Source organism: Musa acuminata, chromosome BXJ2-3, assembly GCF_036884655.1.
Source record: "Musa acuminata AAA Group cultivar baxijiao chromosome BXJ2-3, Cavendish_Baxijiao_AAA, whole genome shotgun sequence".
Classification (NCBI taxonomy): domain Eukaryota; kingdom Viridiplantae; phylum Streptophyta; class Magnoliopsida; order Zingiberales; family Musaceae; genus Musa; species Musa acuminata.
In genome coordinates, this window is record NC_088340.1 from 35,830,194 (window position 1) to 35,848,791 (window position 18,598).

At 36.4% G+C, this 18,598-nt stretch overlaps 2 protein-coding genes across 7 annotated transcripts; both read left to right on the forward strand.

Moving 5' to 3' along the window:
• The first annotated feature begins 3,503 nt into the window (after positions 1–3,503).
• LOC103979311 (uncharacterized) lies at positions 3,504–3,905 on the forward strand. Its single transcript, XM_009395406.3, has one exon. It carries the CDS (start codon positions 3,504–3,506, stop codon positions 3,903–3,905), a length of 402 nt encoding a protein of 133 aa, XP_009393681.1.
• Positions 3,906–7,247: 3,342 nt separating this feature from the next.
• LOC103979309 (uncharacterized) lies at positions 7,248–9,079 on the forward strand. Of its 6 annotated transcripts, none has more exons than XM_065100217.1 (3): positions 7,248–7,672; positions 7,748–7,827; positions 8,199–9,079. In XM_065100217.1, the coding sequence occupies exons 1-3, from the start codon at positions 7,370–7,372 to the stop codon at positions 8,950–8,952; spliced, it is 1,137 nt and encodes a 378-aa protein (XP_064956289.1). In that variant the 5' UTR covers positions 7,248–7,369; the 3' UTR covers positions 8,953–9,079. The 6 variants fall into 6 exon arrangements, with proteins under 6 accessions (XP_064956289.1, XP_009393680.2, XP_064956290.1 ...); XM_009395405.3 differs by having other exon boundaries at positions 7,757–7,827; positions 8,181–9,079; XM_065100218.1 differs by having other exon boundaries at positions 7,757–7,827.
• The last annotated feature ends 9,519 nt before the right edge of the window (positions 9,080–18,598 follow it).

Here is an 18,598-nt window from a genome sequence, read left to right on the forward strand (position 1 = left end):
TGTACAGGCCATGGTGAACAAGCTTTGGTAATTAGACGACGAGACTTACCCTATCATACTTTGTGAAGCAAAGATGGTAAAGAATGCTAAAGATAGCATTCTTTAACCTGGCATATTCTTTTATAATTGCTATCTATTCTTTCTGATCCACAGGAAAAAGTTTGCATGTGCATCAGAATCAATAGTTTTTGAGTGTGGGTTTCAGGTCAGTTCTCTCTAGGCAGCCATTATAATGTTGGACATTTTGATATTATCTTGCCACGGCATTCTTGACATTCTTGCATCATGTCCGTATATGCTTTGCTAAAGAGACTGGAAGCTTGTAAATTTTCATGATTCATAAGTGGTTGATTATACTTTGCAAGCGAAATTTTCATGATTTTATTGTAGATCATATCCCATTTTCTTCCACATGGTCCTTTTGAATGGATTCTATGGCATTCTCTATTATTGGGTGTCTTATTTCTGAACATTACACAAGAACACGTACGTTTTTTTATAAGTGCAAAGAATGAAAACTATATGGATAGGCTGCATCGGTGGATCTCAATGGAAGGAAGAAACAATTTTAGCTATTCAGGTAGTGTTTTTAGATTTTAGAGTAGTACTTTAAAACCATATTGAAGAAGAGAGGACTAAGTAATATGCAAGAGGTCTACAAAACACTATAATTTTAGAGTACAATTATATATACAGTTGCAAGTTTTCTAAATGGATAAGGATGTTATTACAAAAGGATAAATCCTCAAATAAAGGCTAACAGAGTCAATAGATTGAGTTAATTATTGGAAAATTTAATTATTATCTGCTAGTTGATATGATTTGTTTCATTTGTCATTGTGATGCATCAATTTTGCTGTGACATATGATCTATTTCATTTGTTATTATAGAGAATGAGTTCTCTCCTATGACTTATTGTGGATAACACGTTTCATTCAACATGTTAAATTCACAATGGAAGATGTACCATCTATCGAAATTATATTATGAATCTAACAAAAGAAGTCCTAAAATTTTTAATTTTTAAGTATTACTCGTCCAATTGAATAGGGATCAAATTCAAACTAGTACATGAACATATCAATTTGCTTCTAGTTTTTTTAGTTAATGTTCTCTAATAATATGAAATCTGCTACTCTTTCGAAACACTTGACTGATGCTTTAGTATCAGAAATGATTTGATTTAAATTTGCAGCTAAATATTCATTTCTTGACCATTGTTAAGGATATCATATATGATGTATGATACACAATTTTTCTTTTTTGGATACATGATACACAATTGAATAAGATGAATCTTATTCTTAAATTTTCATGGCTAATATAATATTGTTGAAAATGGATCATCTTGATGATTTTTATTGGACTATTTTAGTTTGAGAAAATTGGTGACCATTGAAACCGATCAGAGCTAGGTTTAAAACTGACAGAGTTGCCTGCCTCATCTTAGGATCTATCTGAGGGCTGTGAGCAAGTTGATTATCGAGGTTAGTACTAAATAATCATATTAATTAGTGAGTTGTGACCCTTAAAATCCAAACTTGGGAATGTTCGCCAATAAAAAATAGACAATTATGAACTGACTTTGAGTTAATCCATCAAGATGTTCATAGATAGCTTGGTTTCTTTGCAACCCTAGTTGGTACTTTCTTAGGCCTGGAATAAGGTTTTTAATTTATGGTACAAAGTTTGATCTTATCGACTTGGGAATATCATGAATAGCAATTTATTACAATTATGAAAACAACAAGATTAAGGAAAGGAGGAGATGTAAAGTGAATAGATACATAAACCTCTTCTCACTGTAAGACTAAAGGAGAAAAAAAAAAGGGAAAGAATGATCATGAAAACATTTACACCATCAACGAGTCAATGCTAAACTTACCTTTTTACTGTGGGTTTTTTAAGGTGAAATTTGAGAGGTAAAATGGCAGGGACATCTAGTACTTGGTCTAGGTGGAAAAAGTGAGGAGACTTGTAGTACAGGAGCAGATAGTAGCAGCATAAGCTTTCTTGTGGACTCCAATAATTGTTTCATGACAAGAAAGTCTTGAAAAATTCTTAAGAGGATGGTTTTATTTTTCTTCTTTCCAGGTGTTGTATGTTTTAATTGTTATACACTGGGGATTTTCCTACACCAGAAAGTTCTGTTTTCTATCAAATAATATAAATGTATATGAACAAGTTATGGTTATGTAGGACAGAAGAATGATGCAGATGGAGGACACAAATAAAGAGGACAGTGACAGACTTAATTAGTCTGTCCAACTAATTACTGCTGCAAAAAAAAACATATTATTTGCAAGGAGACACTGTGAGGGACAAAACATAATATGTTTGGTCCATCAAACACTTGTCAGAACTCTTCTGTGTAGTATCTGACATCAGTACATTGATGAAATTGTAATGACTGTTTGAGCTTTTTAGAGGGACAGAGATTCCTTCAAATGTGTTACCGGTGGTTTCCTTACCTTGTGAGATGACAAGGAATCGATTCAGGTGGATCCACAGTGTCAAAAAGTTTGGTGACTTCAATTTTGACCTATTTTTTGCACATTTCAAGTTTGTCTTGTCCTGCAGAAGAAATTTTTTCTCCCGGGCTCTGCCAATTTCTGGATCTACTGTGACAAAAAAGAAACCACCTTAGAGTTATGATGTGATCCGACTATTCTTCTTCTTCTCCTCTCAATGAGGGTTCTCCAGGATAGCCAAAGTGAGGCTACTCCATGAACAATCTTTTTTGGGGCACAATTTGTACTCTTAATCCTTCAAGAACATTGTCTGATTTCATTTGATGTACAAACTGCATAACCTTTGCCAAACACCAATCAGAATTCTTCAATGCAGGCACAATTTGTACCCATCCACCAGGTTAGTTCTTAGTCCTCTCATCAAATGAAGCTTACACACTTTTGTTCCATAATAATAATATGTATGATTTTTAATTTCAACCTTCAAAATATTCAGATTGGAAATCACACCAGCAGCTTCACTATCTTGATCAAATTTCTTCTGCAAACATCCGCTTATAAAAAAAGCATCAGTATGATGATCTGTAGCGCCGCAGCACAAAGATGCAATTTGATTCAGCTCATATTGTTCCATGGGAAGCCTTCGTTTCAAGACCTACTGCTTCAAAAGTAGGGGTGATGACATGGACTTTCGGCACCTCATTACTTTCCAAGTAATCAATCCTCACCCGAAGCTTTTCTTAGATTCCCCACCGGCACCATGGTCGGTCGTACGTGTCACTTCTGGATTGGTCACTCCCTCTATTCCAGCAGCCCTGGGCCATGCAACACTTTGGACCTATCTTTCCGGCCTCTGAATTGTTGGAATTCCCACACCCCCAAGTAAAGTCTCTCTCTCTCTCTCTCTCTCTCTCTCACTCTCTCTCTCTTATCCTCCCTCTCTATAGTTGCTTACTTGAGGCTTTAACCTCTATAAAAGGCCACATACTGACCCTGTCTCTCCCGTGTAGAAAGATATAGAGGAGAGAGCAATGGCTAATGGTTACTACTACCAAAGCGGTCCTTACTACTACAATCCTTCTTACGCCCAATCTCCTCCCCTGCCACTCCACCTCTGCTTCTTCCTCCTCACGCTCTTCATGTTTATAGGCCTCTCATGGTACATGACCTACGAGTCGGTGTTCGAGAGCTTGTTCAACCAGATCAAGCTGCTGCTCATGGTGTCGCCGCTGCTGCTGCTTCTGGTCGTCCATTGGCTGTCGAACGACCCTCGGCGAAGGGTGTCCTTCTTTGCCCCCTTGGCGGAGAGGGACACCTTCCACCGGGACGGCGGATCCCCGTGGGGCGTCGCGCTTGCTTTGGTGCTCCTCATGTTCATGATCTCCTACCAGTCCTACTTCCACGACCGGTGGTTCCCCCTGCTAAGTCGATAATGTCGTCGTATCATCCATGGCGTGGTTGCAAGAAGAAGATGAAGAAGAAGCGGCTAGTTTTTGGAATGGTCTTTAGATACTTAGTTATGTATGTCGTTCGACTAGTAAGATGATGCTGTCTATTCTGCGTATGAATTAAGGCATAGTTCTTTGCCATCTTTACGACTTGTATCTACATGAATGCTGGAATTTGAGGAAGAGTGCATCTACTCGAATCATCGAAACAAGCTCCTACTGTTCACGGATCACTACCTTTAAGATAGTATGGTAATACGGCATGATCCGAGAAACAAAGCAATATATAGCTTCATACTAAGCAGATGATCTGGTAGAGACGACAGGAGGATTTTTGGCTTGGCTGCCTACATTAAAAGCTGTAGGGTTTCAGACAAGTATGGCAGGACTCGCACCTCGGTAACTTTTACTGGGCCATGAGGTGTGTGTTTCCATGTTGCTGACGCTTGCTGTTCTTTTGGAACACACGCACACAAGGATACAAGTCTTGAGCATGTTGATGCATCTCAGGTTCCAGGACAGCATCATGTGAGTTGGTCAGAAACAAGATGGAACTGCTATTTGTTTAGGTACGAAGCACGAAGGCTAGCTGACCTCACGGTTCATCCATGAACTGAGTTCATTAGTGATGGCCAAATGACAGCAGTGTGCTTAAGATTCATCTCATGCCTAACAAAGTACTAGGCATCTTTTCTTTGCACGGCAAATGCCCAATGAGAGTATGCCTATAGAGTCATCAGGTCACCTGTCACATTCTTATTTACAAGCATTCTATATGTGTGTCTGTGAGAGAGAGAAAGAGATGTCCCATAACTAAAGTGCTGCAGATCGATGTAAATAAGCTTAAGCAGAACAGAAATATACTTGGAAAACTCAGGTCATGGTTTCAAATGTAAAATAAGTTGGCTCACTTCTCATACATGTATGTGTGTGTGTGTGTATATATATATATATATATATATATATTTATATTTATATATCCAAGCCACTAACAGTTATATGTATGTGTATAAACATAAATATATCCAAGCCACTAACGTATTTTTTATTTTATTTAGATGTTTAATATATCTATCCTTCCAAAGTTTGAAAATAGCATATTTGCCTCTTTAAATTTTAATATAGAATATATATATATATATACATATATATATGAATTTTACTATTTTCATATCGATATATATGCTATATTTTTGAAGAGTGTTAATGTTTTTTTTGTGCTCTAGCTTAAATATTTAAATAATAGTAGATTAGAAATGAAAGTAAAGTCCCTTTTCGCATTCGTTCGCTATGGCATTGACAAAAGAATAAAACATATATGATTCTAAAATCAAAAAATAAAAATGTATGTTTGAAATAAACATTTATATGTAACCGAAAAGAATATCAATTTATTCCCATTGAAGTAAATAGAAGATTCATTAAATATATTTTCGACATGGTTTCTGATCTGATGAATTTATAGATTAACTACACTGACACATCTATAAATTTCAAACTTTGCAAGCATAATTATGCCAAACTTAATATTCTAATCAATTAAATTGGCAAGCTTACAGTGCCTTATTAAAATATATATTTTTAATATTTTTTCTTGATTTTAGAATCATATATTGTTTGATACACTGTTAAGAAACCTGTCTTAAAGATTTATAGAGTGGTTTTCTTTAAAGAAATACTTGATAATTTTAATCAACAGCATAATCTAGAACTGAAATTTGAAACTTAATCTCATTATTTTTATTGCATAGAACTGCAATGGTTAAAAGATTATTTGCGAATAATGGAAAGTAAGACATTCATTCATCAATTAGGAAGGTTTACGCATATATTTTGCTGGGAAATTTCTGTACATGGTCGATTCTCGGTGCCTCTTTCGGCACATGATGCCAAGGAGACATAAAGATGTGGATGATTGCAGCAAAAGAAAGGGGAAAAGAGCTGCCAGTGAATCCATCTACCTCAGGAGGATGTTGTACATTTATATATAGAGTGGAATGTAGATAATGAAAAGAAAGAAATGGCATCTGCTTCTCTTTTCCTTTAGGCTTGGATGGTGACCAAAGCAGGTGAGTCCTCCACTGTGCTTCCCCCACATGCCTAATCTTCATTAGCTTTATAGTGATCTGTTCTTTCATCATTATGATAAGTGAATTGGGTTCATGTCATTGGTGCTAAAGGCACCTCCTTACCTTTGATTGCGCCTAAACATAACCCCATAAAATAATAATCTTGTCATTAGAAATCATAAATAAATTTAGACCTGATTGGATTCGGGTTTGTAAATTCTGAAAACTCGATCCGCATTAGCAGTCGCATACTATGAGTTAGAACCAAAATCGAATCAGTCAATAAACGATTTATCATTTGATAAATAAATAAAATAAATTAGTGTTATGCAACAATCAGAGTGGCGCAGCGGAAGCGTGGTGGGCCCATAACCCACAGGTCCCAGGATCGAAACCTGTCTCTGATATTTTTTGAATTGATTTGACCGAGTCCCATGGCCGGACGGTGGAATGGGCTCTCGAGCCGTCCGTGTGCACCGCGGCAAGGCCATGGCGGAGTAGGTGGTGCCGGACGACGCCTACGAGCGGGCAGAGGCCCGTTTCTGGGCCAAGTCTGCCGACGACGACGTGAGCTGCCTCACCGCTTCTGCTCTCGATCGTTTGGACGTTTACTGCTGCGTTTGATTCTTCTTCTGCCGATTTAATATGCGTTGATCACTGTACTGTTCTCCGCCGTCGGGGAGGTGCAGCAGAAGGCCGTACGAGAGGTTCAAGGCTCTCGAGGGGAAGCAAGCAGTTGTTCGGCGGCGACGCCATAGGGTCCCGTGTTGGTTGCGCTCGATCGAGGAGATCGCCGGCGACCAGTCTCTGATGGCTGCCTGGTTCGATCGGCTTCTGCAAGCGGACGCGGTGAAGGAGCACACGGTGCATGTAAGATTGCGTCCATCGGGCTGCAGAAGGCTTATGTAGGAAGTCTATTGATTCGGCTGCATGCGAAATCCCACATTGGACGGCCATCCCCTATTGGTGGACGGTGTGAGCCCCACCTCTCCGACTGGTCGTCAGCGGCACGTACGGTCGGACCAATGGCGGAAGTCCACCTGGTGGAACGTCGCACGTTACCCTTCTTGTTATTATTGTTGCTGTAAATATTACTGCTATTATGGCTGTTGTTATCTTTTGTCTTCGCTGCACTTCCTTTCATCCATCCCATGAATTACCTGAGAAGATTAAGCAAAGTGGCAGACAGAACCACACAAACATAAGCTCCTCTTTATTGCTTAGTCTCTTGAAAGGGAAGGGGGAGAGAGAGAGAGAGAGAGAGAGAGAGGGGGTGGGAAGGGGTTTTGCTGCAGCCTTCTGAATCCACACCTTCTCTCTTTATCTTCCTTTCTCTCTCCTCATCCATCTAATCTCTCCTTCTCTCCCCATCCCTTTACTATGAGGATCCGGAAGAGACCCTCTCTCACCTCCCTTCCTGTCTACCCAGATCCAACCCTCCGAGTCCACCCACCAAATGGGAGACATGCATATGGATCCAGGGATGACACCGGGGAAGGATCTTTGGGAGTTCTGGAAGGGTTGCACCCGATTGGGGATCTGCCGGTGGATTCCCATGAGCCGGGGTGGGATCCTTATAGAAGCCCTGATCAGGCTCCTGCCTCTTCGGATTCATCTTTGGATTCGAGGATCAGCGGCAGCAGAGCGGCTTCTCGTCTCCTGACCACTCTTGAGCGTGCGCAGGTGCCTGCTTACCTCGACCTTCGCTTGCTTCTGTATGTCTCTGCTTGTTGGGTGCAATGTGGTGATTTATTGCAGGTGCTGAAGGAGGTGGAGGAAGAGGAGCCGACGGTGGAATCCAACAAAGGATGGAATGGCCAGGCCAATAGCAGAAAGAGGTAGGTGACTTGCCCCCTTTCCCCCTTTTAAGAATACCTCCCTTTTTGCATCACCACCGCTTGCGAGTAAAAGACATCAAAAAGGAAAAGCTTCCCATATATTTGCTGCCACTATATACCGTGCATGCACGCCAGCCTGACCAATCATGACAACCCATCCCCCATTCCAATCTAGTAATCCAAAACTCGCACACCTCTCCTCTTCCTTTTTGGTTCTGTCTACCACTTACTAGCTAGCTCGTTGCATAAGCGGGTGAGTCAAGATTCATATGTTTGATGCTCTGTGGTGCAACAATAGTTTCATGGATGAGATCTGCGCTCTGGTGTTCACTGTTCTTGTCTTCCACTTGGAGATCTCCTTGCCTCCCCAGGATCGGTGGCAGCTCGGGTGCGGTAGCATCGGGAGCAGCGTTGCTGGGGGAAATGATATCGACACAGAAGAAAACGAGAGGAGGGCGAGATGATGGACATGGGGATGGAAGACCAGAAGAGAAGATAACGGAGCAAGGGAGAAAGGCCAAGGCGAGGGCGAGAGCAAAGACTGGTCCTGCTCCAGCGAACAATAATTGCACCAGTCCTAACGATGGCGATAAAGAGCGACGCGATGGTGGGGTAGCAGTTGCGAGAGCGGGGAATGGCTCAAGTATCAAGGGGAAGAGACGGAGGAGCCCGGCGGTGCTGGTGGAGGGTTCGCGATGCAGCCGCGTCAACGGAAGAGGGTGGCGGTGCTGCCAGCAGACCCTCGTCGGCTACTCTCTCTGCGAGCACCATCTTGGGAAGGGACGGCTCAGGAGCGTGAGCAGCGTCAGAGGCCAACTGGGCACGAGTCAGCCCAAATGGAGCGTTGATGGAAAGAACGGTGTTTTATCATCGACCTCGCCACGAGAGGATGAGGAGGAAGAGGAGGAGAGGAAGACGACAGGCATGGTGAAGGCTCGATCGATCAGCAGTCTGCTCGACGACACCAACCATTCGCTGCCGTCGTCGTTGCTATCACCGCCGGCGGCGGAAGTTGAACCGATGCCATCACCATCCCCACCCCATGGCAACGAGGCCGGCGGTGAGAGTCAAAGCAATGGACAATGCAGAAGAAAGAAGGAGAACAGGACCAGTGTGTGTAGTTAGTAGATCTTGGGAATCATGATGTGATGGGTGTTCCACGCATGCAGCTCCGATTGCACTCACATCTCGTCTCCCCTGTGGTAACTATTATTCTCCATGGCAATGCTAATGACTGCTACCGGTTAATTTCTATGGTTGTGATGGGTACATTTCTTTTATGTTCCTCATGGGTATATGTGGGGTAAGTTGGCATCTCATGACCTCTGACGCCTAGACACAATTTAACCGATAGAAATGAATCGCCAGGACATGGTCGTTCAACATCGTAGTCGATGGAGTCTTTGGTCGTCCTAATGGATCGTGGTTTGGGTGGTCACAAACAAACATTTGGGGCCCATCAAATCGTCCACTTGCGGAGAATGTTTGGCTCCACCACATATAACTGCGTGAGCTCACGTCCGTTTGTTTTCTTGTTGGCTATTTGGGGCTTTGGGAAACGAGTCAAAGAGTCACATAGATTATGTTAGAGTTGATGGGACCCATAGCAAAATAAAGCCCGCCTAATTTGGTTCTGAGAAACTAAGAATTGGATGTTTCATCAGACAAAATGTGAGCTTTAACAAATGGTCAGAATCCAACAAAATCAAAAGTAAATAATAAAATATATCAGAGCCAGGTTTCGATCCTGGGACCTGTGGGTTATGGGCCCACCACGCTTCCGCTGCGCCACTCTGATTGATATGCACAATGCTGTTCAGTATTCTATATAATATATTATATCAGCGCTTAATATATAGGGTATCTTTCATTACAGCCTAAATGAAGATTGATTATTAAATAAATATATTTAATTTAAGACATCGTTCTCATTCAATCCGATGGCTAATCTTTCGTCCCATGTGCATTTTTGCTCCTCTCCGAAGACGGAACAAATGAATAAATCATTGTTTTTTTTTGTTACTACCTTGATGCTATCAACCGAATATCGATACAGTTGTTTAGAATATGTAAAGTTATTTATGTGACTATCGTGGTTGTCAAGCGAGTCGATTACTATAGGGAATGAGGTGGCCAAGATAGATACGATGTGATCTTCGTGCATCCAATATGGATTCTAATTTTCTTGAAGATCCTATATAAAGGTCGATGTTAAAGGGGGATTTCTCAACCTGATCCCTCAAACGGTAAAGTTAGCTTTTCATAAAGTAATAAAAATGAGATGGTTCAGGATTTTCCTATGCAGGCGCCAGGGATCAGTTCTTATATTTAAGAAGCTGGGGAGCCGCGGTTGATAGATAATCGATCGATATGCTCTTTTTCTGTCATTCATTATATGGAAGGTTGGTACTGATCTGTTCATTTGTTCGAGGATTATTGCCCTCGATAACTCCTAAGGTCGGTCTGTACCGTTAATCGTGGACTATTGTTCGTGACGACTAACAAATCGTCGCCCTACCATTGAGTAAGGGGGGGTGGGGTGATGACAAGGTCTTTGTCCTTTCCGTTAGCTCACTTGTAGCGTCCATCAAGCACACTTGACATTAGAATATACTCTACCATTTATTTTTATAGAAAATAATTTAAAACATGTTAAGAAGTCAACTAACATTTCATAAGAGTCGTCACTCATATAATTAAGATGTATTTTTATGCGCTCTTACTACCAATAGATTATAGACAGTTAAGATGTGATTGGATGTTCGAGGCAACCGTGAGAATGGATGAGAGAGTAAGACATGAGTTACTGTTGTACGACATGAAGAACTCACTTATATAGTTTAAACTTATTTGATAGAGACAAAAGTGGTGACTTTTTATGATGTACGAAGACGAATCACAGGAGTCACGGATATTATTGGATTTGCCCATCTACCCATGACTATGTCAACAGTGATAGCTGAGCGAGACTCGAGATCGTCGAATTTTAATTGGATTTTAGAGAATGGTCAAATAATAATTTAGCAACAAAAAAAAGAATTAATATCTCTTTTCGAACGAGAAGAAACAAGATTTTTTTTTATCATAGAGGAATAGAAAAAAATCTAATAATTAAAATATAATAGAAAATAAATGGATTATAGACATGAATATTTATCGATGGTAAGATCATACCATTGAAACCAACTCGCACTACCAAGAAAAATTATAATGTTTTAGTCTCTTTTTTAGCTATAAATAAAAAAAATAAAAAAAATAATTGCATCAAATCAAATATATAATATATTCTTACTTTTGAAAAAGATAATATTTTGATTTCTTTCATTTTTTTCAAATGTTATATCTTTTTCTATTCCTTGAATAAAATAGGAAAGTAGATTAAAATTATTTTAAATATTACCTTCGATAGAAGATAAGATTTTTCCAACTATACGGGGAAATCTACGAGGAAAATCTTTCCTCCTAATCTGTATAAATAGGAAATGAAGCTTTTTTTTTCGATAAAACTTATGTTCTTATCTTCTATTATTTTCATTAACCCATATAATATAATTTTAAACTAATTAAATTTATTTAAATAAGAGATAAATTAGATTGATCTCACATCATCTTTCATCTTAAAAAAATATCAAAAACATTTTTATAATAAAAAGCCATCAATGAATTAATTACTTATAACTAAGGGATAAATAGTGGTACAACAATAAGAACTATAGTGGGTTATCAACATCCAATGCTAAAGAAGGCTGGTCCGACCTTATCATGATGTTGGACACAGACAAATCCGACTTAATTTGGATCAAGATATTATTAATCGAGTTTGATATGAATACAAATGAAGGATTACTAAATGCATTTTTTTTTTTTTTTAGGACCAAAAAAGAAATTGTGATTTGAATCATTCTGCAACTTCTAGATATGATGCTAACACTGAGTTGCCTCAAGTCACTGCGGGACAAGGACAGCAGCTGGGACTCGGTCCTCAGCCAATCCGACGGCCGATATTTGTCGAGATGTAGATCCGTACTGTCGACCCTTCGGTCGGACGGTCGATCCTCACGACAACTACCTTGTCGTCCCAACCGCGTACCGCGTCTCGCACACAACCGAAGGCTGTGGTAGCATGTGGACTAAGTCGTTCTCTTGTTCCCCCACCTTCCTTTATAAAAGCGCTACCGCCACTGTCCCCAACAACAGGCGGCACCATCGGACCGTCGCTCCCCTCGCGTCCTAGAAGCTAATGGCATTTCCCGACGCCACCGCCACCATGCGCCGCAGGGCACCGAAGAAGGGAGAGGTATTGAAAGCCATTCTGAGAGAACTATTGTGTTCCCTGCTCAGTTTCTGCTGGTCGACAACCGGTGATGCCCCGCATGAAGCTTGCGTCGCCGCCGAATAGCTTCTCCCCTTGCTTCGGAGAGAAGAAATGCTTGTAGTGCCCGCCGAAGGCCTGTCAGCTTCACTTGCCTGCTTTTTGTATAAACAGATCGATGCATGAATGGTGATGCATTTTGAGATATATAATAAATTTATGAGCTGTCACTTTCCTTTTACTAATCAAACACGAGTCATGAAATCAAATTTGTGGAAGGCTTCGTGAAGAAGTTCATCTTATCGTGAAACACATTAAAGGTTTATAAGATAATAAATCAAATTAACTATTGATTATTAAAAAAAATTATATTAAATATAGTGAATTTAATATATCGATGGGGATTATATAAACCGCATGGATATAAAGTTTTTTGAGGTCCTAGTGAGTTTATTATCCATACTCTTCCTTGTGTGATAACTTCATCTTTTTTTTCTATCTATTTTGATATTTGGTACTAGAGTCACGTTAAGCCATGGCCTCCTACTTAAACACCTTCCAACTCTAATTTTTTAAATTGATAAAAAAATTATGATATATATATATAGTACATCCAAAGGTTTTTCTAAACTCTCAAGATATATGAGAGTTTATAAAAGATGGATTCGTTAAACCAAGTCCAACATAAAAACGAGTAACAATGGATAGAGAAGCAAGAAAATAATTCAAAAATCAATGAAAGATAGAGAAACAAGTTTTATTCATTATTTACTAAGGGTTTGATAATATAATGTTTAAGATCATCGCTCCAATAAAGACTTCAAAAGAGGCTTAAGAAATATTTTAAAAAATATTCGGTAGTATGGACAAGAAAAAAAAAGCTTCATCTACAAATTCTAGAGTTTGAAATATTACAGCATGATACTTATGAATATATTTTTTATTACTTCTCAAAAATTATTTTTGGTATTCATTAAATGAGAAGAAATGATGAGCAAATAAGTGATCAAAGAGTAATAAAAAAAATATTAAGATTTCTAGATCTAAAGTTTGATTTTATTACTATAGCAATTGAAGAGCTTATAATTTGAAACAAATATCTTTAGAATAACTAATGAGTTTTCTTCATGTTATTATAATCCTAACAATCAAGATGATAAAATAAATTTTATTTGATAAAGATGAGAATGAACGAAAATCCTGTTTTGCTAATGACTTATGATAATTTAAAAATAATAATAATATATGGCATGATATCAAAATATAAAAGCTTCAAATTACATGTGTAGCATCAATTTTTTTTTTTGAAATAGATATAAGTTATTCTATTCACGTTACATTTAGTGTTCTATCTCAAATACCAATATTTTCTTAAACTTAATAATAGTAAAAAATATATATTTTAGATGATTATTATATTATTTATATAAAAATAATAATATTCTAAACTTGGAGGAATTGTTTGAAAAAGGTTATTATATTAAAATAAAAGATATTTTTTTATTTATGACAAGAATAAAACATCAATCTTATAAATGAAAATGATGAAGAATAGAATGTTTCCACTATATTTATATATATATTCGATTTATTAAATAATTTTAAAATTGATATTGAGGATAATTCTATATTATGATATATTAGATATGCTCGCTTAAATTTAAGGCCTTAAAACTTATAGAAAAGTATAATATAGTAATAAGACTATCAAGAATTGATTGCTCGTCAAAATTATGTAAAGTATGTATGAAAAAGAGAAAAAAAGTCTTTCAAATTAAGAAGAATAAAAAGTACATGATATCGACTTAATTTGGTGCACTTAGATATTTATGGTTCTACTAGTTCAGTATCACTTAGAAAGTATTTTCTTACTTTTACTAATGATCATTATGATAAAACTTGAGTTACTTATTAAAGGAAAAGAAATTTTTTTAAATAAGTTTAAATAATTTAAGAGTTTAGTTGTAAGATTAAATATTTAAAGACAAATAGGGATGATTAATATATATCAAATGAATTAAAAAAATTTTGTAGAAATAATAGAATTTTATATTAATTCACCATGTTACACACATCTCAACAAAATGATATCTTGGAAAGAAAAAAAATAGGACTATACTTAATATGATTTGATGCATGTGAAAGGAACGAAGAATTTTTAAAAAAAATTAAGATAGATGTTATTGCTTATGTAATTTATTTACTTAATATATTTTCAATATAGTGAACCGGTAATGTTACACTAGAAGTAGTATAGAAATTATAAAAAAATTTAAGAGTCGATTAATTATGAATTTTTGAAAGCATTGTATTTGTGAAGATATTAGAAGAAAAAAAATAAAACTTGAGGATAAAGTTTAGAAATGTATCTTGTTAGGTTATGTTGAGAATTCTAATAGTTACAAACTCAACAATTCTATCATAAACAAAATAATGATATCAAGAAATATTGAGTTTGATAAATAATAAATTTGGAGTTAGAAAAATGATGAGCAATAGAAGAAAGCTATAGCTTTAGAAGAAAATGATGTAATACAAGTATCGAAGAGTCTGTGGTTGAATCATCACCTAGATCGGCTAGATCATATGATTCAAAAAGTCTAATTATAAGAAAAATAAGAATGCTCGGGAGCTAAATGATGTAACTTGAAGGATTAATATTTACAATAATAAGCTTTTTTTATTTTATATTTTTGTAGGATATGATTTATTAATTTTTGAAGAAGTTTATAGAGAAGAAATATGATGGCAAACTATGAATGAGAAAATTTGTACTATTAATAAAAATGATGCATAGGAGCTTACTATACTTTCAAAAGACCATTAAGTGATCGGTGTTAAGCATATCTTTAAAATAAAAAGAAATGCATGAGAGGATACAGTGAAATACAATAATCAATTGATCGTAAATAGATATGAACAATAATATAGGATTGACTATGAAGAATTATTTGCACCAATAGCTTGACTAGAGATAACACGATAAATTATCTCCCTAGTAGCTCAAATGAAATAATTTTTTTTATAAATAAATATTAAATAAATATTTTTTAATGAATTTCTTAAAGAAGATATATACGTTTAACAACCCTCTGATTTTATTATTCATAAATATGAAAATAAGGCATACGTGTTAAAAGAGGGCTCTTTTGGGCTTAAACAAGCCTCACTAGCATGAAATTATCGGATAGATACTTATTTTTATTTAAAATATTTTTTAAAATATTCACATAAATATATTCTTTATATATTTTTATAAACAATAGTATCTCCATGATAAAATATTTTAAATAAAAGTTAAGGAATTTGAGATGATTGACTTGTGCCTGATGACTAATTAAAATGATATCGACCAAAAGATTTTTTATTTAATAAGAAAATTATGTAAATAGGATACTAAAGAAAATTTTCATGGAAGATTGTCACTTTGATATACTTACTGAATATGACACTAAGTTGACTAAGGAATATAAAGATAAACCAATTAATTTAATTTATTATAAATGTCTAGTTGGATGTTTAAGATATTTAACATGCACTAACTCAATATACTATTTGAAATTGATTTAATAAGTAGATATACATGGAAGCTCATATGATATCTTATTTAAAAGTCGTTAAAAAACTTAATATGTTAGATGGAATAAGTTTAATAGGGGAGAATGTTAAAATTAAACTTGTCAAAATACTATGAAGAAATTTATTTTATCAAGAGGTGAAACACAAGCTAGAAGAATAAATCAAATTGATTATTCATACTTTAAGAGACTCTATTGGAGAAAAAATATTCATATTAAATATAATAAATATAATGTATCCATGGATAATATAAACCATGAAGGATATAAAGTTTTTTGAAGTTAGAGTAAATTTCTTTTGAGTGAAATAAAGAATACTTTTTTCTTATCCGTGATTAGCTCCATCTTTTCTCATAGAGTGATATGATGATTTACAAGATATTATTACGTTAAACATCTGATACCATTACTATATGAACAAAAGTTAACATTACCATCAACTAATGAGTGTCAGAATATTTAATCGAAAAACCATAAATTACAATTTTACAATTATTTTTATTATTATTTTAAATTTAAAATTACGATTTTATCCTATTTTTACTATTCTTTAAAAATTATGAAAATACAATTTTACCTTCGGAATAGTGCTCGTACGATACCCTCACCCACGCACACGTGAATAGTGGGTGTTTCAGTCATTGCAATCCTTAATTGATCGGTCAGAATACCTATAAATAAATAGTATTATTTTCATAATTTTTTAAATTACTTAAATTTATTACTTTTTAATCTTTTTAAAAGCAAATATTTTATTCTTATATTTATTTATTATTTATTCATGCTGTTGATAGAATTTATATCTCGATTATATTTCGAATAACTTTTTCGACAAATGTAGTACAAGATGTGATTATCTAACTTTTATTTTATTTTATAATATTTATCTATATTTATTCTAATCAAAGTTAAGAAATTATTATTCTTGTTCTGATAATGAGACTTCACGATATATGTGATCGTAATAGTAAAGATACAGATTAATATGGTTGAGTTGTGGTGTCAGAAACCTAAGACTAGCTCAAAGATGAAGTTATAATGAACATTCTCCAACTAAGCCTAGCCCATGTCGAGAAGATTTCAATCCAAAGTTTAAGCTGGGCTTCGTTTTGATTGGCCGAAGTTGCAAGGCTTGAGAGGCACTAATCGAATTGAAAGATGATACGAGATTTAAGGATGGTTAATACACGCAATCTTACATTAAAAAAATCGGATCTTTAACTTGAAAATATGATATGATATAAAAAATTCTGTTGCTACTGCAGAATGAACTCATATGCCAAACTTGGATGTCAGGTGTTCATGCAGTAGAATAGTGCCACTTTGAAGCATGCCATCTGATCTATTTTAAGTCTGTATTGGCTATTTCATTTGATGGTCTTAGATAGGTTCTCTCTCTCTCTCTCTAATCATTGAGACTTTTATCAATGGTGCAGTCTCCAACCAGTTTGGTCCCCTTCAGATGAACTATCAGCTCTTGTGATACTCCAAATGAGAAAGGGAACAGCAAAAGTTTTGAGGACTGAAAAGACTTGTCCACATCATGAAACATCAATCTGCAAATAAGCATGGATTTTCTTATAATCTCATTACTCCATGTTTCTCATGGCCAACAATCTGCCTCCATTCCATAAGAGGAAACCATGGCAATTCCTATGACTGTCTTCTGCAACAACATGAAGATGCATGATACAGTTTGTTTGTTTGGTCCCTACTCACAGGAAGAACTCATCCAAAGATTCCACTGGTTTGAGAGCTGTACATTTCATGGGGTGAGACCTCACATGGCTTGTTTCTGTGCTCCTGTTGTTGTCTCACAGTGCCTTTCAGGAAAAAGAGAGCTCTTACCAAAAGCTTGGTCACAGATGGAAGAACACATGAGCCCTGCAGGCATTAGCTTTGCTGAAAAGAGAACTACTAGATTGTCATGGAGAACTAGTTGAAACCCCCCCCCTCCCCCCATATGTCTCAGTGAAGCTCCTTTTCGACCAAGAGCACCTTCAGTTGTCTCTGTCAGGGTCAGACAGCTTTTGTGCTGTAAGACTCTTCTTCTCCAACTATTTCACTGTGACATGCTACCTCTCTCTCTCTCTCTCTCTCTCTCTCTCTAACCCCCTCTTTCCTTTTTGTTTCAGTTTCTGTCTTTCATGTGAAATGATTCACCAACAGTGCTAGTGCTGATGGGGGCACATGGGTTGGTGGCTCATATATCCCAAGAGGGACTCGTCAACTAAAGGATGAGAGAGAGAGAGAGAGAGAGAGAGAGAGAGAGAGAGAGAGAGGAGAAGAAGCAAAGGCATAGGCATCAGAGAGATCAATTCTTCAATCCATTAATTATGTCTCACCAACTATCATCTTCATTGTCATCATCATATCTTTCTAATTCTTCAATGAATTTGCATGATGAGTCTTTAGGATCGGACATGATCTTTGATGGTCATTAGCATCAAACTCTTCATACCATGTTGAAATGATAGTTACTGCTCTAAAATAAGAGTCGAAAGATAAAAAAATTTTGCTTTCATACTGAATGATAGTAGACTAAAATAATCAACAGGGAAAAAAAATAGTTTCCTATATTATTGCTCTACCAGTTAAGACTTTTTATATTTAGGGTCAAAGGTTTGTCATGAAGTGGTGAAAGATTCTCTCAGCTATTACTGTTACTGAGAGAAAGGGAATGAATGATAGATGCATTATCCATACATGACCCTCATCTATAGAAGAAGAAAGCAACCTATGAACAAGCCCAAGAGGACTTGCAATGTGGGGTTTGGGGACAAAAAGGGACATGCCATTGGAATCTCCCATTACTTTACAGCAAACAATGATGTTTAGCATTTCTAGAATACATGAACTAGAATATCTGCTTCTTGCATGG

What these genes read in the sequence shown, in the direction of transcription:
- LOC103979311 (XM_009395406.3), top strand. Translation starts at nt 3,504, where the DNA reads ATGGCTAATGGTTACTACTACCAAAGCGGTCCTTACTACTACAATCCT.
- LOC103979309 (XM_009395402.3), top strand. Translation starts at nt 7,370, where the DNA reads ATGAGGATCCGGAAGAGACCCTCTCTCACCTCCCTTCCTGTCTACCCA. An exon ending in CAGGCCAATAGCAGAAAGAG is followed by an intron (nt 7,828 to 8,180) that starts GTAGGTGACTTG and finishes TTCCACTTGGAG; the next exon opens with ATCTCCTTGCCTCCCCAGGA.